The 25920-nt window shown below is 34.4% G+C and overlaps 1 protein-coding gene across 1 annotated transcript in view; it reads right to left on the bottom strand.

The window, feature by feature from the left end:
- Positions 1–7898: 7898 nt before the first annotated feature.
- BMP5 (bone morphogenetic protein 5) overlaps positions 7899–25920 on the bottom strand; it is a 124990-nt gene continuing 106968 nt past the window's right edge. Inside the window, exons 5-7 of the mRNA XM_031012617.2 lie at positions 14679–14755; positions 13240–13350; positions 7899–9915 (exon numbers count right to left, since the gene is read on the bottom strand). Of these exons, the coding sequence (XP_030868477.1) occupies positions 9766–9915; positions 13240–13350; positions 14679–14755 (338 nt within the window). The 3' untranslated portion in view covers positions 7899–9765. The remainder of the gene's footprint in view (positions 9916–13239; positions 13351–14678; positions 14756–25920) is intronic.

Consider the following 25920-nt stretch of genomic DNA (forward strand, 5'->3'; position numbering starts at 1 on the left):
TTAGAAGACTTCTTCAGGCTCTAGAGACAAAGTTTGAGGTACTAATGTTTAAAACTAGTAAAGTTGAAATAAGAGAAAGCAGCACAGATTTTAAAAAGTCATCCAAAAATTCTACATATTTTATTAAATTAGTATTGTCAAAGAATACATTATTTGTCTAATAATAACATATCTTAACCCAATAATATGTTCCACTTACAGAATGATCACACTAATACTACAACACCTAGAAGTGTTTGGATGAATATTAACATTGTTTCCCCACGACACAAATTCTTCTGGACTAGTACTAACTATTCCTGGAAAACCAACTTTCTTGATAACTAGGTCTTAATGCAAAAAATACAGCAAGTTTACAAAAAGAAAGCAGATGTAATTTTAGCACAAAGTGAAGCTGTGTAAATCAAGTAAATCTTAAGAATATATAAAGGAACTTAATCGAAAGTAAGGCAGAACTAACTTGTCAATGGTGAGAGATGAGGATGATCAAATATTAACATCTCTTCTGCAAAGGGTTTTTCAAAGCCTTTTCTTGGAGAGCCATTTTAATGTTCAGTGATATTTTAAACCAGAGAAACCTTCTTTATGTCTCTCCTCAACCTTTTATGCTACAATTTAAGCTCTTTTTTCTCACCACATATACAGTATTGGTGAAAAATACATATTACTTTTTTGTTTGTTTTTCATTAAAAACTCATCTTCATGTAGCATTTACATCAATGAAATGTTATACAAATGTTCCCAGATGTTTAGCTTTATTTTTTTTTCTCACTGCCGTATTCATTTTCCCAAAAGCTCCTTGGACTATCTAAAAGTTTCAGCAAGTGAAGACATTTAGTAACTAGTACCTAGATTTTATTTTCTGAAAAACATATAGAGATTTCCAAATGACCCTTCTCATTAAACAGAGATAATGTGATTCCATAAGAAACATCCCCAGCACTATGCTGATGGACTCCACCTCAATACCTGTTTTCCACAGGTAGACCCTGGTGTGATTTAGCTGAGTAGTAAAAGTTGGAGAAGGGTTCTTATTTACTTCCAGTACTTCGCACCTACAGTAGTAATCTTGCTGAGTATATGGTTTTAAATGCCATTACTTGCTGATGACTTCCAGATTTATATCTCTGGCGCATATGTCTCCTGCAACATCAGGACTTACATTTCTAACTGCTTTCTGGGCATCTCACTCCAACATTAACATGCCCATAACCAAGGTCTCACCTCCTTGGAACAATTCCTTTCTGTCCTACGCTGAACCTAATAAATGATTCCTCCTTCTTTCTAGTTACTTGAGCCTTATTAACAGGAGTTCTTAACTCACTTTGGATGTTTGTCCCCCCAAATCTCATGTTGAAATGTGATCCCCAGTGTTAAGAGGTGGAACCTGGGGGGAGCGGTTTGTGTCATGAGGGCAGATGCCTCATGAATGGCATGATGTCTTCCAGGTGGTTCTGAGTTCAAGCAAGATCTGGTTGTTTGAAATGATCTGGGACCTTTCTCTCCTCTCTCTTGCTCCCTCTCTTGCCATGTAACACGCTGGGTCCCCTTTATGCCTTCTGCCATAAGTAAAAGCTTCCCAAGCCCTCACCATAAGCCAAGCAGATGGTGCCATGTTTGTATAGCCTAAAGAACCATGAGCCAAATAAACTTCTTTTCTTTAGAATTCACCCAGTCTCAGGTACTTCTTTAGAGCCATGCAGAATGGAATAACACATTCGCTCTCTTCTCACACCCCATTAACTTACCTTATCAACTCTGCCTGTGAAATATTTCCAGATTCCAATTACCTCTCATCACCTCTACCATTACCACACTAGTCCAAGTTACCCTATTCTCTAGGCCTGGCTTATTTCAGTGTCTTCTAACCTGCCCTCCTTTCTTTCTGCCTTTACTGTAACACCCAGTAGTCTCCTCACGTGGCCAGATTCCTTTTAAAATACAACTCATGGCCTCTTCTGCTCAAAAACTCCAAATGGCTATGCATCGCTGAGTAAAAATTCAAAGTCCTACCAGTGGCCTTCAAGATCCTATACAACCTGACTGCCTACTATCAGCCTACACTTATGTTCTTCCTCTTTTCCCATCAATCACTCTGCATGGCCACACTGGCCTCCTTGCTGTGTCTCTAATATGCCAACCATACTTCTGCAATTGTTGCTATCTTTGCCTGAAACGCCCTTCTCATGGATATCTACATAAATCATTCATTTTGTCTCTATGCCCAATTCTGTATCACCACTATGTGAATTAGGCAACACTTTCTACGTTGGTGGGAAGCTTTTTTCCCCTCTTATAATTTAGAAAAACGAAATCATCCTGTGGGTTTCATATTGTGTTTCTTGTTTTATCTAGATTAGCATACTATAAAAGTGAAAGATACTTGGGATCTATTGGTTTTAAAATAAGGAAAATAGTCCCCTCACTTTCTCAATTTTGATGATGTTACTTTTAGATGTGCTATTTATTTCCCATTAAACAGTAAATTAGACCATTTTCCAATTATTTCTAAATCATTTATTGAGCATCAACTCTGAGAATATCTTTGTGATAACTTTTTAAGGAATTGATAAATTAATGAATGTGCTAAGATTTCCCTATCTTTCAATGTAGAGGGAGTATATTTCCAAATAACTGTAGTAACTGACATAATGGGATGATGTGAAGCATGTATCAAAATAAGAGTGCTATAGTTATTTATTAGAGGGATTAAATACACATGGTTTTGTGTATTTGGTCATTTTGAAGGAATTCGCAAATGAGAAAAGTCTCTAGGAATCAATAGAATATCAGCAGGCAAAACTTAGAAAGGACATTACTGGTGAATAAAAAAAATGTTTTCAAGGTGCGTTGGGCGATACAGAGTAGTTAAACTTATTTTCACTTAATAACAGCCCTCAATAATAGAAGGTTAGTGTGAGATGAGATTCACTGGGCCCCTATGTTCAATAGCCAAGATTTTTCAAATATTTCCTCTTTCTATCATGACATCCTTGGAGAAATGCTTGCCATCTCAAATAAACTAAAGTCCTAAGTAGAACACCTTAGAAAGGCTTATTGACCTCAAGATGTATTGTTTGGTACAATATTGTTGACTTTCACCTTTAAAACAAGTAATTGTCAAATAACCAGCCACTATGTGACACGTGTCTTTGCTCCTCCATCTTCCTCCATGATTGTGAAGCCTCCCCAGCCATGTGGAACTGTGAGTCCATTAAACTTCTTTCCTTTATAAATTACCCATTCCTGGGTATGTGCTTATAGCAACGTGAGAACGGACTAATACACCTGTCATATTTGCTTGAAAGTAATGTATATTCTGCCGTGTTCTACATATGTCCATTAAGTCATATTCGTTAATAAGGCATCTGCTGTATTCTCAGTAATCTTTTTTCTGTTAATCTACCAATTAATAATAGAGTTTGCTAAAAATCCTTCACTAAAATTGTACACTTTTGATTTATCCTTATAGTTCTAACAATTTATAATTTATTCACTTCTAAAACATAGTATTAGGTACACTTAAGCTTATTAAGCTTAAAATAATAATGATGATTGAAAACCTTATCAATATGTGTTGATCTTCATTGTCTCTAGTAATGATTGTTTCGTGTTAAAGTGTAAACGCACTTTATACATATGATTAAGTCAGAGTTTTTGTTTCTGTTGTTGACTATTGTTGTCCTGATATGTATTTCCCTTCATTTTACTTTAAACTTTTCTGTGGTTTTGGGTCTTTAAATAGCATGTAGCTACTGGTTGAAGTTATTATTTTTAAATCTAATATGGTAAAAGTGACTTTTCAATCCACTTAAACATTTAAAATTTCATGAGTTTATCTGGATGTGTGTTGGGGGGGGATGCGGTCGGGGGGGCAGTCAGGGTCTTACTCTGTCACCCAGGGAGGAGTGGCATGATCATAGTGCATTGCAGTCTCCATCTCCTAGGCTCACGTCATTCTCCCACCTTAGCCTCCCGTGTATCTAGGACTACAGGCACATGCCACAATGCCAGGCTGATTTTATTTTTTTTTAAGTAGAGATGGGGTCTCACTATGTTGCCCAGGCTGGTCTCGAACTCCTGAGCCCAAACAATCCTCTCTCCTTGGTCTCCCAAATGCTGGAATTACAGATGTGAGCCACCACACTCACCCTAGATTTATTTCTATCATACTACTCTAAGCAACATTTCTCCCTTTTAATGTGTCTCTTTTATCTTTTCCTCCTTTTTTTATTTTGTTGAAATAATTGCATTTTATCACATTGCAATTACTGGTTTAGAACAGGGGTCAAAAGTTTACAATTCAAGGACCCAAATCCAATCCAACACATCTTTGTAAATAAGGTTTTATTGTAATAGACCTACACTCGTTCATTTAGGTATTGTTTATGGTCGCTTTCACAATACAGATGCAGAGTAAAGTAGTTGGAACAAAACTACAAAGCCTAAAATATTTACTGTTAGGTCTCTACAGAAAAAGTGGGCTGACCCTGATTTAGAAGATATATATTGTTTTTCTGGTATTTTATCTTTGCACTTAAAACTTTACCATGAATTCTGAGGCCAAATCAAATTTAATCATCATCATCGAGTAAAACGCAAAACATGTATTTTCAGTTATCTACCTTCTTGCATACATTCCATAGTTTCACTGTATTTTAAACTCTATCTTAACTCTTTTAACACTATTCTAACTCTACTCTGCTTTTTTTAACCATGGTTGTTAGACAATATTATTTATTTTAATCTATCCCCCATGTTTACTATTTTTTACTTATCAGTTTTGCATGTATTTCCTTTTGGAGTTTATTTGCTTTCTTACTGAGGTATAGCCATTAGCAGTGGCTTTGCTATTAATGATAAATTCTTTTTCAATTTTCGTTTTATTGTCTCAAAAACATTTTAATTTGCCCTAATTATTGAAGATAGTTTTGCTGGATATAGAATTCTAAATGACAGTTATTTTTCCTTATCAATTTAAAGACAGTAATTACGAGTTGACTGACTTTTAAGTTGAGAAAACAGTTTGATTGAGAAGCCAACTGTTAGCCCAAAAATTGTCCCCAATTTTCTGGAAGACTGATCAGATGGATGTTAGAGCTCCTTTAATCCCCATGTACTTTTAGTTCTCTGTTAGATTTTCCATCTCTTTATCTGGCTTAATGCTGCCTTCTGGATAGTTTCTTCAGATCTGTCTGCCAGCTCACTATTTCTCTTGTTCCTGATATCAAAACCACTATTTATCACATCCAATAAAGCTTAAAGATTTTTCTTCTTAGATGTTCGATATATTCATTTAAAATATGTTTATACTTATGTTCTTATTCTTTCTTTTTGAAAAATCACATAAAATATACTTACTTATATTCTATATCCAATAATTCAGTAAACAGGACATTTATGAGTTTGGTGTTACCCTTTTTTATTTCTTATAGCTCTTATGGTGCCTTGTTTGTACATTTATTGTGATAGTTTTTGTTTTGTTTGTTTGTTCCTTTGGTTGTTTTGATGTGAGCTTATATTCCTTGGCATATTTTCAGTGGGATTTCCTTGAGTCCTAGGTTGAACGTCAAGTTCCAAAAGATAAATTTCACGTTTGCTTCTCTCAAATGCTTTATCAGCTTCACTAATCAGATCTGAGACTTTTAAAACTTACATTTATGCCATAACTGCACACGAGTATATGTGTATGTGTAGATGCCATACATAGTCCTAGGTTGAACGTCAAGTTCCAAAAGACAAATTTCACATTTGCTTCTCTCAAATGCTTTATCAGCTTCACTAATCAGATCTGATACTTTTAAAACTTACATTTATGCCATAACTGCACACGAGTATATGTGTATGTGTAGATGCCATACATAGTGTGACTTCTAGTCTGAAATCTGAGCTCTGATCTGAGCTCCTACCCTGCACAGACCTAAGGCTTTGGTTCTTGCCCCATGGAATGGTCATTGACCAAAGCTCCAGGCTGATAGAAATCAGAAAATGCTACTAATACGGTACTCATTTCTCCCCTGTACACACGTGTGTGTGTGTGTGTGTGTGTGTGTGTGTGTGTATCGGAGAAAGTGATATGTAGTCTAAGCTATCTTATTGGGCTTATGCTCAGGTTTGAGAATTTTTCTCCTACTCGGCTTTTTCTGTAGATACCTGAAAGAAAATAAATATAGTCCAGCTTTTTAAGTAAGTTCTACTATATTTCACTATATAGTATTATGCACAATGAACTGAAAAATATATTGCTTATATCCCACTAAACTCTTGGGTTAGGTCCTGTTTCCAGACTGACTGATTCTTGAGGCTGTTTATGCAGTATTATCTACTTTATTCTCTTCTCTATAATTTGCAGAAGTTGAGGCTCTACTGTATCTACCCATCCCCTACCTTGACCTTTTTGATTTGATTTGATTTGATTTGATTTTTGAGATGGAGTTTCGCTCTTGTTGCCCGTGTTGGAGTGCAATGGTATGATCTCAACTCACTGCAACCTCTGCCTCCCAGGTTCAAGCAATTCTCCTGCCTCAACTTCCCAAGTAGCTGGGATTACAGGCATGTGCCACCACATTCAGCTAATTTTGTATTTTTAGCAGAGATGGAGTTTCACCATGTTGGTCAGTCTGGTCTCAAACTCCTGACCTCAGGTGATCCACCCACCTCGGCCTCCCAAAGTGCTGGGATTACAAATGTGAGCTACTACGCCTGGCCCAGAATTGATTTTAGGCTAGCTGCCTTAGTGAAGTTGAAACAAGGATGCAAAAGTTAACATACATGCTTTTAATTTTTGAAGTTTCTTTGTAATTTTCAAAGGCTGTATCTGATGTGACTTTTCCTGTCTTTGAAATCTCTGTATTTAAAACAGCCTTTAACAAATATCACAACAGACTTTTAAAATTTTGCAGAGCCTTTGCTATTTTTTTAAAATTGCTAACTTGGATATAGCATTATTTTCTACTTAAATAAGCATTGACATTGATTGTTACTTTTTGTACTTTCTCTTCAATTATGATCTTAAAGAAACTTGATAAAACACAGATGTATACCTGTATACCAACAATTTTTATGCTTTATCAGCAAAGGCATCTTCACTTCTAACTTTAAAAAATTCCAGACCAAAAAAAAAAATTGTGAAAGGAAAAATAGGTAATCTGAGATGGAAATTAGATAATAGATTGAGCACTGGACTGAATGGTTATGAGATGGTTACTTGTGTTTGGGAATGAGGATTTCTTCTGCCTTGAATGGAACTGGAACATAAGCTAATTATTCATTGTAAATGTCTTGGGAGATGATATCTGCCAGCTTGTGAAGTACCCAGTAGACTCTGGCTTGGGTTTGATGATGATGATACTAGGATTATAAAATGACAGTTCTTAGTTGAGAAAAAAAAAATTTTGGATTTTCTGCCTGTGTGTTCTTAATTTCTTTATTTTAATGTAGACTATTTTTGCCTTAGTTTTAAAGAATTTGAATATTTATGATTCATGCCCTTCTATTTCCAAAAAGGATTATGGCCACTTTACAAAGTAAAAACAAGTATAAAGCAGAAAAATTAAAAATAAACAATCAAAAAAGTGAGTACATCATTAACTAACTAAAAAGACCTGAATGAAGACCTGTTAAAATAGGTCAAATTATTCTGGTGTCTAGTAATAGCTTGAGTATCACCAAGGTGATGCTAAGAGTTTACTGTAATAGTTATTAGAAACTAATGTGACTGAGTATATGTGCGTATTATACTACACATATGTAATTTTAGAAAATGCAAAAGCACTGATGCCAATTACCTCCCTTCTCATATGAAAAAGAACAAATGAGGTATTTCTCCATTCTAATTATTTTTTGCTATTTTTAAAATTTGTTGTTTGAACAGATTAAGAAAATCTTTAATTCATGGATTGTTGCTTTGCACATTTAATAGTGAGATAATTATTAACAACACAAAAAACAATTTTGGCAATTAAGAGCAACATAAAGAATCATGTGATCCACAAACAGTTTACATTTGATATTCTTATTGTCTCAATTTATGATATACTTACATTTTTATTCCTTTTAAATAAAGAACCAAATCAAGAACAGCAGAAATTAGCATCCGTTTAATATATTTTAAAATATGGAAATACATTTAAACAGCACATTTAAAGAATAAAACAATAGACTTCCATTTCTTATTCTCTCAATGGTACACCATTAATTAAAAATATATTACTTAATGTACCCCTTAATATAGTTACTGTCAAATTTTCTTTAAGATAAACTGTATTTCAAAACAACATTTTAATATACCCGAATTACAAACAAAGCCATAACATTTTTGAAGACATTTTTGATATACGTTTGGTTTGAAAGATCCAAAAGGATGATTAATAAATGGTGCTTTATGAATACTTTAGATTAACTGTAGATAAGCCTAACCACAGAGTCACCATAAATAGCAAGTTATCAATCTAAAGATCATTCTTCAAAAAGTCAGTGTGTGTTAAAGAAAGGCCTTAGAGGGCATTCTAATAGAGAAAATAAATTAATTTTAGAGGGAAGAACACACATGCACACACAGACACACACACACACATACACAACAGAACCTTCCTGTTTGGAATTATTTGTGCTTGGAAGAAGGTTTTCAAAATCCCTTTACAAAATAAGGTTTTCATTGAGCTCACTCTCAAAGATATGAAAAATGAATTTCAGCTGTTCTTTAGAAATGGCAATTCTGTCAAAGCCATTCTGGGACTTTTGGTAATTTCCTCCAGTTTAGTTTCAGTGCTTTTACTTCTAAATAAAATCCCTTGCATCACATCAATCAGCAAACTCAGTTATAAAGGAGAGCTAAAGAAAATGGTTCTTTCGGCATCTTCTGCTCTTGTACATTTTATGCATGCAGTGACTCTTGCCTGTGGGGAGGAAAGTGGAGCACATGTAAATGTTTCTTTATTTTGGACTAGGTTTTTAAATCTGAAAAAAAAAATTCTGCAGCAGTAGTGTTCTAGATAATAGGCAGACATGATTTATTTGAGGTAAGAAGGTTGTACTACAGTTAGTGTTAACTTGGAAAGCTATGGACACAGGCTCAAGCCTGTCTCCTGAAGCTTTGAGCTCTTTGCAAAATCTACAATCCACAAGCCAAAAAGGAACATGCTCCTACAGTTACACCACTTCTGTTAAAGCAAACAGTTAAAACAATTCTGTGCAATCTTTCAGCTTCTATGTTCTGCCTACAGTTTATTTATTCAAATCCAGTTCAACATTTCACTTTATCTAATGAAGCAGGAACTCTAAAAGAGAAATTGTGTTTATCCAAGAATTTTTGTTTGGGTTGTTATTTTTTTTAAGTCTTATTTCTAAATAAATATTCTATCATGGTTTTCATTGGCACAATATAACTAAATTATTCAATTTCCTTCCACAATATTAAACAGTCAAAGGAGTTCTGTCTAATCTCAGAAAATTATATAAAATTGTATTAGAAAAAAATGTTGAAATGGAATTGAATGGACTCAGCATAACCCACTGAAAATTAGACTAGATGATCTATTGTATAATGTAGTGGCCTATGAAATGATTTTATTGAAGCCTCCACAAAAGAGAATATATACCTTTAAATAAATAAAAATGACTATATACATGATATTGTACATAGGAAAAGAGTCAAAATGAGCCAGACTAATTTTAGGAATTTCCCCGTTTGTCTGAAAGTATGCTTTTTATTGCAGCCATAAACCTTAATACAGATCTTTTTGTTATTATCAATATTATTTAATATTAGTGGCAGCCACATGAGCGTACTACCATATTTCTATATTTTTTCAAAATGACATTGGAGCTGTCATCAAAGTACAGAACAGAGATGGCATTTAATTTGGTTGGAGCACAACAAGGCTTTGGTACGTGGTCAGGAAACATCAGATGAACCTGGGAAAGAAAAAAGGTTTTGTTTTATTAAGAAATAAAATACACATTCTTTTGCAGTTTTAAAATGGTATGCTTATTTTATCACTCATAATCAGGCACACCATTATGCTGATCGCCCTTCTCCCATTTATTCCATGACTGGGGTGGGGGACTGAAGGATGTATTCTTAAGCATTAACACCTGGAATCAACCCAGCCAATTCAATTATGTGTTTGAACCTTGAAAAATATCTCACCAAATAAAGAAAACTTCCTCTATAGAATATTCAGTGGAAGTTTTCCTAGGGAAAGAACACAGCAACTAGCACTTTGTTGCTTTTAGTTGAAATGACTATTTCTATATATATCATGAGGAATATGGAAGTTATAAGAGCAAATCAATGAAAACACATAGTTGCAGAAAGATTTGGATCTAAGAATTATCTTTTAAAAGGAAAATTAAGCAATAAATCATACATTTTATGCCAACTCTTAATTTTCCATGGTAAAAGCATAAAAATCATAATAAAATAAAATCCACATATAATCCAATACTTGCCTTAAAGCAATGATTTCAGCTCTTCATAGAATTTTTTTATCACATTGGCTGGAGTTTAATATCCATTTACTTTTTTTCTCCCTTGCCTGCCCCCTAGACAAGTGCCAAAAAGCAGGCTAAGCTAAATCAGAAGCAAAGGGCCTAGAGACTTTACAAATGAACATCCACCTCCCCAAAAGCCTAAAAAGGTCTGTACATGAAAAGTGAAATGCTTAAGTAAAGGGTTGATAATAATTTTGATCAGACTGGCAGTCTGCCTATGATTTGAAATAATTGAGCAAAGAGCCAGAACACAGTTCCCCCATTTCCCACCCACCTATTCTGGCCCTTCCCCCAGAGGAGTTTATGGGAAATCCCACTGATGAGTCTTATGGGATCCACAAAAAGCAAATACAGCCTCTTACAGTTTTGGCTGTACAACGTCCTGGCTGAAATGATATAGGGGCTTTGCATGTGGACAGAAACAGCAGGAAAAATGAGGTGATCTGACATGAACTTGAAATTTCCTAAGACCTCACAAAACTAAAAGTTGGATAGTTTCTACAAATTTCTGATGCAGCTTATGTCCTTCATCAGCTTTATCTTCCATAACCCACACATACATGATTGATAATCCTGCCGTTTCAATGGCCTTTGCAGCCTAACGGAAAAAAAAAAAATGGATTGTTCTTGAATGGTTTCTCAATATATTAGTCACAAACATGCTTTCCTCCGTCTTTTTATTTCATGTCCTTCACAGAACAAACATAAAGCGTGCACAACACCAGGGGAAAAAAATCAAACTTCCCGTGTATGCTCCAGTTTTGCAATGACTTATGTCCTACATCCCAGGGTAGAGATACAGAGCAGACTCTTGTTCCAAGTTTGTGTCAGATTTTTTTTATATTTGTTTTTTGATACTTTACTACAGCCATAAGAGCTGAAAATATGTATTTATTTATTTTAAAAAAGAAAAAATGAGAGAAGGGGGAGTATTTGACAAAGGGTATTTTTCAATAAGTAGGCATTGCTTAGCCTGAGGGAATCTTTGGTACATTAGATCCATATCTAAGGAAGCAAAAGTCTGCTTTCATAGTCATCAAAATGATGATAAAAAGAGGCAAAGAACTTTCTGAGAAATTAAGTAGTATTACTTCAACTGATAGGAGTTATTCTATGACCTTACAGAAAGACAGTGATCATGAAGCTCTCTTCACAGGATGAAACAACAGCATTCTTCTTTATCTGATATGCTTTCATGTCAACACGAATTCTCATATACAAAGAGAAAAGTTAGCTTCTTAAAAATTCTTTTAGTGGTAGAAGTTTGAATGCAAAACATCCATCCTTGCAAAGCCTACCTACACTCCATACTCCTGGAAACACTATTCCATATAAAGAAGACCTTATATTTACAGATAGCAAAGGTGAAGTCATATCAGACTTTAAATCCCCCCAGAAATTTACTCTATACCTTGTATATGGCACTAAAGTAGGCATTCTCACTGGTCATGAATCAATAAAAGAAGAATATTTATAAATCACTTATTATCAAAATGTATATTTGCTTTATCTTTCTGTTGCTCTCTAGCCCAAGGTTATTTCCAGTCTTTGATAACGTTCATGCTCTAGTTGTTATAGATTGCACTTTTTGGTGTCTAGATATTCTGTAGTATTTTATGAAGTCAATAAAGATGCCAGTAAATATCAAGTCATTCAAGTATTTGCTTTTGCCAGTTCACAGATATCATTGTTTATTCCTTAATTCAGCTTTAAGTTTTAAATTAATTGTGGGGGAAAATAGCAAACTTATGGAGAGTCGAATCTTCACAAATTCTAAGAGTAATTATTTCTTTTTCCATAAATAAACCTCACCCACAAAGACAGGATTTTCTACTATCTACTTTTCTCTTACTGGCGTCCACCAAATAATTCCACTCCCATCAAGCCTTGATTCTAAAATAATGTGTTCTCTTCCATTCTTCTTAAATATAAAAGTTAAAATTTTTATATTAGCCCAAACATTGATTTAAAATTATGTCACATAGTCTGGTATGTTTTCTAGGAGCCTCTCATTTAGTCTTAGGGAGATTGTTCCTCTGCCAAATCGATAGGCCAGATGCTATGAGGTGCATCAGACTCTCAATAGGTTTCATGAGCTCATTAGGTAGAAGGCAATCAGTTAATCACGTCAACCCTTCAGTACATTGTTCATAAAAATGAGCCTAGATTATTAGAGATTTAATCACTGCTAAGTTTCTGAGATTCAGGAATAAAGAAAAGGAAGTATAATTTCTACTTTAAAGGTTACAGGAGGAGGAGGAGGAGAACAATAAGAAATAGAAATTAGCTTCCTATTTGTATACTACATTGAAGAACTTTTATAATACCAAAGTATGTTATAGAACATTCTTAAATAATTAAAAACCCTCAGATGAAATTTAGTACAGCTATTACTCAATGTTTTTGCAATGATTACTAATGAATTGCTAGGTTAGAAACAGCCCCAGGGAACCTGTGTGCTTAGTCATACTGTGTAATGAACAAACAGTTCAAGATGACCATTTCATGTTATTACTCCAGTTTTCCTAGCTGAATCCTTCTCCATTGTGTAACTGGGATTACTCTAAACCAGCCCGAGTTTCCTGACTATACCCACAGTTGTTACTTCAGCTCTAAAAAGAAACAAATGAGTTTGAGAAGATAAAATAAGGCATTAAAAATTGTAAATAGATGCTTTCCTCTAAAACAACTTTATAATATGCTTGCATTCTAAGCTATTTTTAATTCTTCAAAAACAAAGCTTACCAGAGTCTGAACTATAGCGTGGTTGGTGGCATTCATATGGGCGTTAAGTGGAAAAGAACATTCTCCATCACAATAAAATGCAGCGTATCCTTCTGGTGCTATAATCCAGTCCTGACACATACACACACACACACAAAAAAAAAAACAAGAAAAAATATCACCAAAGTAAAAATTTTAAAAAAATCTTAAAAGTTATTGAAATATATTGTATCTGAATAGGTTTCTATTCTTGGTCCAACAATTATTCTAATGGAATTATCTTCCCCACACCCTTTAATTTTAAGCTGAAGTTTAGGACAAAAGTATAAATATTTTCACAAGAAATTGTCCTCTCTAATTACTCCCAAGAGGTAGTTATGTAAGATATTCATAGTATGTATTAAACATGTATTCATGAATAAAACTATTATAAGAAAATAGCATTCTAAATATTGTTTAAACAGGAAATGATGAACTCTGGAAAGTTCAAGTGAACCCGAAAGAAAAAGGAGAATCAAGTTAATTGAGATCATTCTCATTACTTCTTAAGAACTCATTCTTAGTTTTATAAGTCTGACAACATCCTAAAGCCTTAATATTTTTTCTGCATGCTGTTTTTCTTTCCATTCATGCATTAACTTTATGGTCTCTTTAGAAAAAATAAATTGGAGCAAATTCCTAAAAACTGAACATGATAAATTTCGGGAAGCTAAAGAATTGGTACATGAATGGTTGCCTTGATATTTTTCCCACAGAGAAATAAAACTTGGCACAAATGTAAGAATTATTGAGTTATTCATGTTGAAAGTTTATCATAAATTTTGAATATATTTACATTTTAATAGTATTTCTCAATACAGGAACTCATATATGAGAATCCATTGTAATAGAATATTAGGAGAAGTCTTAAAATTTCATTTTAAACTGTCACCACATAGAGCCATTAAAAAATTACTTTGGTGAAATTTTCCTCCTCATCCTGTTTCTAAAGGCCATCCAAAAGATAGCAATACATTTTTAAGTGCAAGAAAAAAAAATGTCTGTTATCTTCCCCATGACAGGGACATTATAGTTGAGGGCTCTATTTCCTAGCCCAATAGTTGGAGACCCTCAGAGGCTTAGTGGAGTTCCTTATACTAATATGAACAAATCTTCTATTTACAATAAAATTAAAAGTTTGGAATACTTAAACAACAGCACTCTTTTTTTTCTTCCTAAATATCTTAGTGTTCTATGTCTCATTCAGCGTAGTTTTTTGTTTGACTGTGACACCTACTAATCATGTTTCAATGGTAAAAGGTTAATTGAGAGATGAAAATAAAGTGAATAAGCCATATTCTAAATGGTCATGTCAAAAATCATTGGGTATTATATTGGAAAATTACTGCCAAAGACTATGACTTATTAAGGATTTATGATAATTCAGAAAAGAAGCACCAAAGTTGACTGAAAATTCCTACCTGCCATCCCAGATCCCGGAAGCTCACATAGAGTTCGTGCTTCTTACAGGCTTGTTTTTGCTCACTTGTGTTATAATCTGAAGATAAAAACCACATTTTGAATAAATGGTTGCTTACAGATATACTAATACTTCTTTTGTGAGATCACTGGTAAGATTTTTTAAAGGGGTTTAATTTGAAGTTGTGGAAAATGAGTTTCAATCTTAAAGTTAGAACTACTTACTAACCATGTGAACTTCAGTCAAGTTACTTGTCCTGAGTTTCTTCTTCTGTGAGATGTAGACAATACCATTTACCTGATGAAGCTCTAACATGGATTCTGTTAGGCCATCTACTTGACAGGGCACAGCGTGGTGTCTGTCGTTCATTGAGTACCATCTGCTCAATGAATACTTATTCATTAATTCATTCATACTCTGGGGTACTTAATATATTGAGAGAGATTATATATATATAATATTTGTGCAATAACTTATAACATCTTCCATGAGGCAGATACTGGGATCTTACTTAGCTGATTTTATTTTAATAAATATCTTAACCTCAGGATACCACAAGTTGAGCTTCTAATCATCCCCCAAAATCCTGTCCACCTGTAGACTTCATTCTTGACTAATGGTAGTTGCCAGGGTTAAAAAATAAAAACCAAAACAAAACAACAAGAATCAAAATAGTTCTCTTTTTTTTCTTTCATTTACACATCCAATCTGTCAGGAAATCTCACACACTATCTTCAATAAGTCCAAAATGCACCTGCTCTCACGCCCTTCATAATTGGTCTTGGTCCAAGACACTGTCATCTCTGGCATGAATTACTGCAATATCCTCATTGCTAGTCTCCCTGCTTCTGCCCTTGCTCCTCTATAGCAAACTAGTCAAGTGGACCTTTTAACAAGTAAACTTAATTACATCACTTCCCTGCCAGTCCCTCTATGGTCCTCATGTCATTAAGAGTGAAATATTCTCAGAGTGGTTACAAGGCTCTTTACATTTTGGTCTTATTACCCCTCTGACTCATTTGATCCTATTACCCCTCTGACTCTCTCTTCTTCTCCTTCACCTTGCTCCAGCCACCATACCTCCTTGCTGTTTCACTCACAGTCAACCTTGCTCCCACTTTAGAGCCTTTTCTCTCACTAGTCCCTCTCCCTGGATAGCTAATTCCTGCATCTTCATGTCCTTGCTTAAGCAACATCTCAACAAGGCCTTCACTACCCTTTTAATATTGCAACTCTCACCCTGATACACCTGATTTCTCTCACTTTGTTCTGATTTTTTTCCATCTCAATTATCACTTTTAGAAATGCTATGCCATTTCCTCATTTATTTATGCATGGCTTCTTGTCTGTTTCCTCCCACTAAAATATAAGCTTCATAGGGGCAAGACTCTCGTTTGGCTCTGTTTTGCTCACTGATGTATCCCTAGTGCCAGGAACAGTGCCTGGCATACAATAAACATTCAAAAAAGTATCTGAGGAGTTAATGGACAAATTTCTCATAGTGTTCCATAAGTGATTTGAGGCAAGTGAAATACTATCATTACATATTTTGGAATGTAATCTGAAATACCCATAACTTTTTATAATTGTTTTAAATTATTAAATATAAATGTAGAATTTCAATCTTGCATCTGGAATAAAGTAAAATACTGAAGAAACACAGAGATTTATGGAACATTTTTCATTCTTGTCTTGTGTTGGGTTTGCTCACATTTTGTACAAATAACATTCGAAAAACTAGTCCACTTTATTTCTAAAATAAAATATTAAAGAAATAAAATTAAAAAATAATTTGTTTTACAGTTTTTGTAAAAGTGTCACCTTCCTGTTTAATTACTCTCAACCTCTAATGAAAGTGTAGGCAAGTTAGAGATCAAAGGAGCCCATCATAGAGGGCCTTGCTTCTCATGGTTACTTCAAGTAATTCTTTGTTTAATGTTAATCTAAAAAACAAGCTAATGATTAAATTTTGAAATCAAGGTATTTTTCTTCTAGGTTATTTATTCCTACTATGCAATTAACTTCATTAAAACAGATTAAATAAGTAGATAATGGGAAATGGGGGAGAGAGGATTTATTTCAGACTCTACATTCTGGTTCTTCTTCAGGGAAATATCTCCCTTGCAGCTAACTTTGTTCAGGCAATGGACAAATAACACTTTAACACTAAACATGAAATGGTTAAATTTCCTCGATCATGTTTAGAGAAAAGAAATAATTGATTCTACTATTGGTTTGATTTCATAAACTCCTTGATATACAAAATGGGGAAAAACAAATGTTAGCTATGCATTGGACCAGGGGTCAGCAAACTTTTTAAAAGTTTTTAAAACTTCTTTAAACTTTTTTTTAAAGAGACTGATAGTGAATATGTTGGGCTAAGTGGTCTCCTTGCAACTACTCAATTTTGCTGCTGTAGTATAAAAGCAACCATAGACAATATGTAAATGAATGGGTGTGGCTATATTCCAGTAAAACTACCTATGGATACTAAAATTTGAATTTCATATGATTCCCACATGCTGCAAAATATTGTCCTTCTTTTCCACGCAAACATTTTCAAATGTAAAGACCACTCTTAGTAGGTCATACAAAAACAAATGATAGGCTTAATTTGGTTATTAGGCCTTACTTTTTCAAACTCTGCATTAGGTAATAATGGGAATATTTATCTATTCATCTTTGCCTTAATTAAAAATATTAAATATGAATAACAACATTGTAGCCAATAGCACATACATGTTTATATGAAAAGCCATAAACTACAAATATGGTTATTTGAATTCTATGTATATAAAAAATAAAGAAAATAAAACTTAAAAGTCAAAATATATCTGTTCCATATATATGTCTTTTTATGCAGGCTAAGTGATGTATATAATGTAACATCACATAAATGTAACAAGCAATGAAATGTATAACAGAATCTGGTTCCAAGAGTCTGATTTCATAGAGCATTAGGACCATATGCTTATTCTGTCAGAAGTAAAAATTAATGGATAGTGAGTGAAGTAAATGTTGTACCCAAACTAGAAAAGCCTGCAGTTAGGTTTACTCTAAATGCTTGGCAGAATAAGCTGTGGGAGGAAGGGCAAGGAAGTTAGATTTATGTCTTTTAAAATACTGGTGGGCAGCCTTTAGGAGATTAGTATGAAATGGATATAATTCTACTGTTAATGAGCCTGCCTACAAATGAAGAGTCATGGCATAAATTATTAAAATGTTCTACAATCAACATTAGAAAAAGTAAACCAACATGTCTTATCCATAGTGCAAGTGTTATCAATAATATTTCTCTGTTTTGTCTCTTAATAGTAATAATATTAGGAAGCCCATGCCAAAATAGTAAAAATATCGCTAAATACTTTATGCAAATTTCTTTATGGTCAATTTCTAGATATTGTATAAATTTAATCTTTAGTTCGATTTTCTTTAGTTTGATTCTTCTTGTCAGAATAAAATCATGAAAAACAAAATAAATATGTGGAGGTAAAAGTTGGTAAAACACGAAAATTCCTGAATATGATAAGAAGAACACTAGTACACTGTTGGTGGAAATGTAAATTAATACAACCACTTTTTTGAGGTTCCTCCCAAAAGTAAAAGTAGAGCTACCATATCATCAAGCAATCTCACCACTGGGTATATATCCAGAACAAAGGAAATCAATAAGTTGAAGATATATCTGCACTCCCATATTGATTGCAGCACTATTCACAAGATACAGAAGCAACATAAGTGTCCATCAGTGTATGAATGGATAAAGAAAATGTGGTACATATACACAACAGCTTATTATTCAGCCATAAAAAGAATGAAATTGGCCTGGCGTGGTGTCTCACACCTGTAATCCCAGCACTTTGGGAGGCCAAGGCGGGCGGATCACGAGGTCAGAAGATCGACACCATTCTGGCTAACACGGTGAAACCCCGTCTCTACTAAAAATACGAAAAATTAGCGTAGTGGCGGACGCCTGTAGTCCCAGCTACTCAGGAGGCTGAGGCAGGAGAATGGCGTGAACCCGGGAGGCGGAGCTTGCAGTGAGCGAGATGGTGCCACTGCACCCCAGCCTAGGCAACAGAGCAAGACTCTGTCTCAAAAAAAAAAAAAAAAAAGAAAAGAAAAGAAAAGAAAAAAAAGTCAATTAGAGCAACATGGATGAAACAACTGGAAGATGTTAAGTGAGATAAGCCAGGCACAGAGAGACAAATATCCCCTGTTCTTAGTCATATGTGTAAGCTAAAAAAAAAAAAAAAAAATGATCTCATGAAGATAGGTAGAGAGTAGAATGGTGGTTACCAAAAGCTGGGAATGGTAGCAGAAAGAGGGGATGAAGAACAATTGGTTAATGAACACAAAAATACAGCTTTTTAAAAAACTTACAGAAGAAATCAGTTGTAGTGTTCGATAATAGCACAGTATGGTTACAATGGTTAGCGATAATTAATTCTACATTTCAAAATAACTAGAAGACAAGATTAGGAATGTTCCCAATGTAAAGAAATGATAAATATTTGATATGATGGATATCTTAATTACCCTGATTTGATCATTACACATTGTACACCTCTATCAAAATATCACATGTACCCCATGAATATGTATAATTATTATGTATCAATAAAAACAAATTCCAGAAATCTGCATGGACTGTCAAAGCTCTGCATACTAGCTCCTGAAAAAAACAAATAAATAAACATGGGATAGACTTGCTGTGAACTGGACAAAGACAATCCAGGCCAAAAACCTTCATATACCATTTTTTTTCTTCAGAACATAATATTAGTTTATTAAAGGGATGAAACACAGATATAGCTATAAAAGCAAAGAAAAATCAAAAATAAAACTTAACATTTAACCATGACAGCAGCTTCAATGAGCTAAATATGATGATATGCTGCTGTTTCAAAGCAAAAGAGGAGATGTTAGTTTTTTCACTCTTATTTCCCAAAGAGAAAAAGGGAAAAAGGAAGTTGATACCTAAAGCATCAGGACAGAAGACTTTAATTTATTTATAAAAATTTAAAATGATAAATGAATGAAGGTACAAGAGTTGAAAAAGCAGGAATGGTGCTACCATAATGTGAATTTTGATATGACCTTGGGGGTAGAAAAATTCAGGATAAGCCCAAAAATAAATAACAATCCTACCCAAAGATAAGGGGCTTTAAAATGCTATTGTTGCTCCAGCTTAATCATTATCTTCTATACCCAGTGAATTATTCACTTGCATTTACACACAAGCCAGTAGTAAGTACTGCTGTTTATTTTGTAGATATATTAACACAATTTTATGTTTGTGTAGGTACCAATGTGTGATGCAAGACACCACCAAATAACTCTGTAATGTGTTTGCATAACTCTGCTCAGCAAAGTATCCATGTGGATCATGTAATTAACATCCTCACTTTAGAGCTCCTTGATATAAAAATCTATCCACAAACCTGAATTTGCTAGCCACCTCTAAAGGACAGTTCCCTGACGCCTCCTGCTCACTATTTCTACTTCTGACCTCACACTCAATGTTCACTATTTTTGTTAATAGGACCATCAGTCGTCCAGGCCAGAAAATTTAATAAGCTTCTTGATTTTCATTTTTTCCCCTCTGATCCTATATTAAATGGATCCACGAAGCCTCATTAGTTGATCAATTTCACTATTTAATCTAGGTATCCTGTTGGAAGCCCTTTGCTCTCTTAGTTGCCTCATACTTCCTCAATGTCCTCTTCTGCTAACCTTTTCTAAAATAACACTTTATCCCTGCTCCTCTTTGACATATCTCTGATATATTTTTGGCTTATTTTATGGAATTTCTTTTTCTCCTCTGCCTGTACTTACAGTGTTGATGTTCCCCAAGGAGGCTCCATCTTATATTTTTTCTTTCTTTGTTTCCTGTGGCATTTGGTCAGCCTCATCCTACATCTAACAATTTGGCTTATAGCTATTCCTTTTCCCTACACATTCCACTTACTCTCAACACTCCCCTCTCCAGAGTCCTTGGTTATCCACCCTCTTCAAACTCCTGCTGGCCTTATCCAGTGTGTTTTGGTTCTTACATCTCTCTCTCCAATCTATGATCTTCATTGCTTGGAGTATTATACTAGACCCTAATCATTATTTGAGTTTTCTGTCTCCACCCTTGGCATTCCATTCTGCACTCCATGGCCAAAATTAACTTTTTAAAATGCATATCTGGTTATGATTCTTCTTTTTCCAATTGCCTATGCAAAGACATCACTGCTCCTTATCATCACATACCCTACTCTTTATGATTTGGCCCCTTAATAATTTCCTAGCTGATACCACATTCCTCTCACTTAAAAATACATGCATACCCCAGCCATTTGACAATGGTCCATGGCTCTACAACTGTAGAGCCATTTCATTTCTACAACCTGAAATGGTTTCATCCATGTCTGTTAATTCTGGAAAATGTCTATTTATTCTCAGATAAGTACCTCATGTAGTATTTTGGGCCATATAGTTAATATAGTGCATAGCATATACTTATATAGCATAAAATGTTGTGCCTGGCATATAATGGGAGTTTATTTGATATTGAATAAATATTATTTGTAAGAAATTATACCTAGATATATTCTTCCTGTGGATTTTTCCTAGAGAGAAATTTAACAACACACAGTACCTTAATGTCTATTGGCAAGTCTTTTTTAAAGTGTGTAGTTAATTGCTAATATAGATTAGCCAAATTAGGTTAAAGACTAAAATTTTTCTTGCTTCTAAAGTCTCAAAAGATAAGAAATCCTGTGACCACAGGTATGAGTACTTATAAGAGAGAGTGTGAACTTCTAGTTTTCTCTGATGTAAGAGTCTGAACTCCTTTTGTACCAGTTCTATAAAACCAATTATAATGTTCAACACTTAATGAGCATTTGCCATGTACCACTATTTTAAATTAGTTATATATAATAACTCATTTAATCCTCAGAACTCATGTAATCCTGCTCTGCAAGGCAGGTATAATTAACATTCCCACTTTATACATGAGGAAACAGTCAGAGAGAGGTAATATATCTTGTGCAAGATTATACAACTAGTAAGTAGTGAAGTCAGTATTAGATATTAAGTGATGGATAGGTGATAGATAAATGTATAGATAGAGCTAGCTAACGACATATTATATGCATCAACATACTTGTTTCAGGAGGGGTTTCCAGAATTTTTCATGATTCAGGGCACAGATAGCAACTTTTAATATTAGTTACTGTCATAATTACGTGGATTAGAAATATTCTCACTTGTGCAGCATTGTAGGATTTTCAGTACAGCACTTATTTTGAGAGTGCCAACTTGGAAAAAAAGCAAAATGTCTCTTTGGAGTGACATGATTAAATAAACTGATGCCAATACTAAGCTGCAACAGTTGAAAAGAATTAGCTCACGTTATTTGCAATATGGCTAAACATTGTTTATAAAACCTGTAAAATATATAATTCATGTAATTAAAAGCATATAACAAAAATACATTCTCTCAAAAGAGATGAGAGAGAGGTTTGTACCATGTTGATATCAGCATATTAAGGTAATCTATTATGTATGGATTAGGTAAACAAGAGAGAACTTTAGCTTTATTTATGATTTTATTATTTCTAAACACTAAAACAGTGTATTAATTATATAATACAAAACATTCGATGGAAATAACTTCAATTAAGTATTTTCTTGTTTTGACTAATATCTGTTGTTCCAAGAGGCATAAATTTACATTGTATTTATTAGGCAAGAGATAGTGCCTATCAAATTTGAGAACAAGAATAGAATGTTTCAATTTTAGTAACTATGCATTTTCTCTGATTTACAATGCTTTGACTTAAGATTTTTTAAATTGATGATGGTTTGAAAGCAATACACATTCAGTAGGAATCATACTATGAGTACCCACACAACCATTCTGTGTTTCACTTTCAGTAGAGTGTCCAATAAATTACATAAGATATTCAAAACTTAGTTATGAAATAGGCCTTGTTTTAGATGAGTTTGCCCAGCTGTAGGCTAATGTCGATGTTATGGGCATGTGTAAGGGAGGCTAGGCTAAGCTATGATATTTGAGCTTATGGTACTGCAAACTTTATTTGGGTTTATTGGGATATAACCCCATTGTAAGTTGAAGAGCAGCTGTATACCAAAGACTTGCCCTACGAAATCACCATGGATGTAGGCAGAGCCACTACATGATTGGATTATTTTTCAAAGATTCTCAGTATCCAGCATACAATAGCAATCTTTCTTAGCAGTTCTGTAATGATCCAGGACTTGCCATTTGTCCTGTTAGTTCTTTTGGATTCTTCATACAGGCATATGTCAGAGACATTTACTGGGGAGATATTGTGTATTTAGTTCCAGACCACTGCAATGAAGTGAACGTCACAATAAAGTGAGAGTCACAATATTTTTTGGTTTCCCAGTGCATGTAAAAGTTATGGTTACATTATACTACAGTCAATTAAGTGTGTAATTGGATTATATCTTTAAAAATGTACATACCTTAGTTAAAAATAATCTATTGATGAAAAAATGCTAGTGATCATCTGAGTCTTCAGCAAGTTGTAATCCTTTTGCTAGTAAAGGGTCTTGCCTCAATGTTGATACCTGCTGACTGATCAGGTTGGTGATTGCTGAAGGTTGATGTGGCTGTGGCAATTTCTTAAAAGACAACGATAAAATTTGTCACATTGATTGACTCTTCCTTTCACAAAAGATTCTTTGTGTAGTGTGCAAGGCTGTTTGATAGCACTTTACTTTGTGAAGGTCTTCTTTTAAAATTGGAGTCCATCTTCTCAAATCCTGCCTCTACTCTAGTAAATAAACTTATTTAAAATGCTAAATCCTTTGTTGTCCTTACAATTGCATTCACAATATCTTCACCAGGAAGATTTTACATCCAGAAACCACTTTTTTTGCTCAACCATAAGAAGCAGCTCCTCATTCATTCAAGTTTTATTATGAGATTGCAGCAATCCAGTCATATATTCAGGTTCCGCTTGTAATTCAAGTTCTCTTGCTATTTCTACCACAACTGCAATGATTTCCTCCACTGAAGTCTTGAACCCATCAAAGTCATCCAGGAGGTAGGAATCATCTTCTTCCAAACCCTTGTTAATGTTGATATTTCGACCCCTCATAAATCATGGGTGTTCTTAAATGGAATCTAGAATGGTGAATCCTTTCCAGAAGGTTGCCTAGACCCTTCAGGGGAATCACTATTTATGGAAGCTGTAGCATTACAAAATAAATCTTTAAAATAATAAAACTTGGAAGTCAAAACTACTCTTTCATGCATGGGCAGCAGAATGGATGTTGTGCTAGCAAGCATGATAAAAACCATTAGTCTACTCATATATCTCCATCAGAGTTCTTGGGTGATCAAGTACATTGTCAATGGGCAGTAACATTTTGAAAGGAATCTTTTTTCTGGACAATAGGTCTCAACAGTGTGCCTAAAATAGTTAGTAAACCATGCTATCAACAGATGCACTGTTCATCCAGGTTTTGTTGTTCCATTTGCAGAGCCCAGGAAGAGTAGATTAAACATGATACTTAGGGGTCCGAGGATTTTCAGAATGGTAAATGAGCATGGTCTTCAATTTAATCTCACCAGGTATATTAGCCCATAACAAGAGAGTCAGATTGTCAGAAGATTTGAAGCCAGCCATTGACTCCTCTCTAGCTATGAAAGTCCTACATAACATCTTCCAATAAGGCGTCTTAATCTACATTAAAAATCTGTGGTTCAGTGTAGCTACCTTCATCAGTGATCTTAGATAGATCTCCTGGATAACTTGCTATAGCTTCTTCATCAATACTTGCTGTTTCACCTTGCACTTTTTTGCTATGGAGACAGCTTCTTTCCTTAAACCTCATGAACCAATATCTGCTACCTTCAGACTTTTCTTCTGCAACTTCCTCAGCTCTCTCAGCCTTCATAGAATTGAGGAGAATCAGGGCTTTGCTCTGAATAAGGCTTTGGTATAAAGGAATGTTGTGGCTGGTTTGCTCTTCCATCCAGACCACTCAAACATTCTCCACATCAGCAAGAAAACGATTTCGCTTTCTTATTATTATTGTGTTGATGAAGTCATACTTATAATTTTCTTCAAGTACTTTTCCTTTGCAGTCACAACTTGACAACTGTTTGTTTGGCACAAGAGGCCTAGCTTTCAATCTATCTGGACTTTCAACATACCTTCCTCAATAAGCGTAATCATTACTAGCTTTTGATTTAAAGTGAGAGATGTGCAAATCTTCCTTTCATTTGAACACTTTTAGGCCATTGTCAGGTACTAACTGAACTTATTTCAATATTGTGTCTCAGGGAATAGGGAACCCAAGAAAAGGGAAAGAGGTGGGGTAATGACCGATCGTTGGAGCAATCAGAACACACACAACGTTTAGTTCCCATCTTATATGGGTAAAGTTTGTGGTGCCACAAAACAATTACCAATAAATATCAAAGATCACTGATAACATAAACCATAACAAATATAATAATAACACTAAAATTTTGAAATATTGCAAAAATTACCAAAATGTGACACAGAGAAACCAAGTAAGCAAATGCTGTTGGAAAAAATGTCGCCAATAGACTTGCTTAATGCAGGACTGCCACAAAACTTCAGTTTGTAAAAAACACATTATCTTTGAAACACAATAAAGCAAAATGCAATAAAATATGGTATGCCTGTACTGTATTCTTTTCAACACTGAATATACTCCTTCAAGCAGCATCATGTTCTGGAGGTTTTTTAAAAAATCTTATCCACCTAGTGCCTTTATATCTTCAAGGATAGCTAGCTTAGAATTTAGCTATTGGCTCCATTTTCTTTCCTCTCATACATAAATTCAAAGAAATACCCTTTGCACTGCCTCAACATGAAACAGGAAATATCTTCCACAATGTGTCTGTTCAACCATCTTGAAAAAACCTGAAGAGGAACAAGCAGTGCCGGCCAGGTTCTGCAGGAAACCTGGAAGTAATGGTTCTATATACCTTTACCTGAAAAACGAAGTTAGTTTTTCCTATGCTGTCAACACGTTAATTTACTCAACAAGTATTTTGGGGACTCCTACTCTGTTCTGGTTTCTGTTCTAAGCTCTCCCACTGGAATATGGAAGAAAAAAAGAACATCGGGAAGTCAGAAGGAAGAATCGTTGAAGTAGAAAAGAAACGTGATAAAGATAGCAGAAATGACTTGGGTTTTAATTCTTCTGTACTAATGGAGATT

This window comes from Gorilla gorilla, chromosome 5 (assembly GCF_029281585.2).
Source record: "Gorilla gorilla gorilla isolate KB3781 chromosome 5, NHGRI_mGorGor1-v2.1_pri, whole genome shotgun sequence".
NCBI classification, from domain to species: Eukaryota; Metazoa; Chordata; class Mammalia; order Primates; family Hominidae; genus Gorilla; species Gorilla gorilla.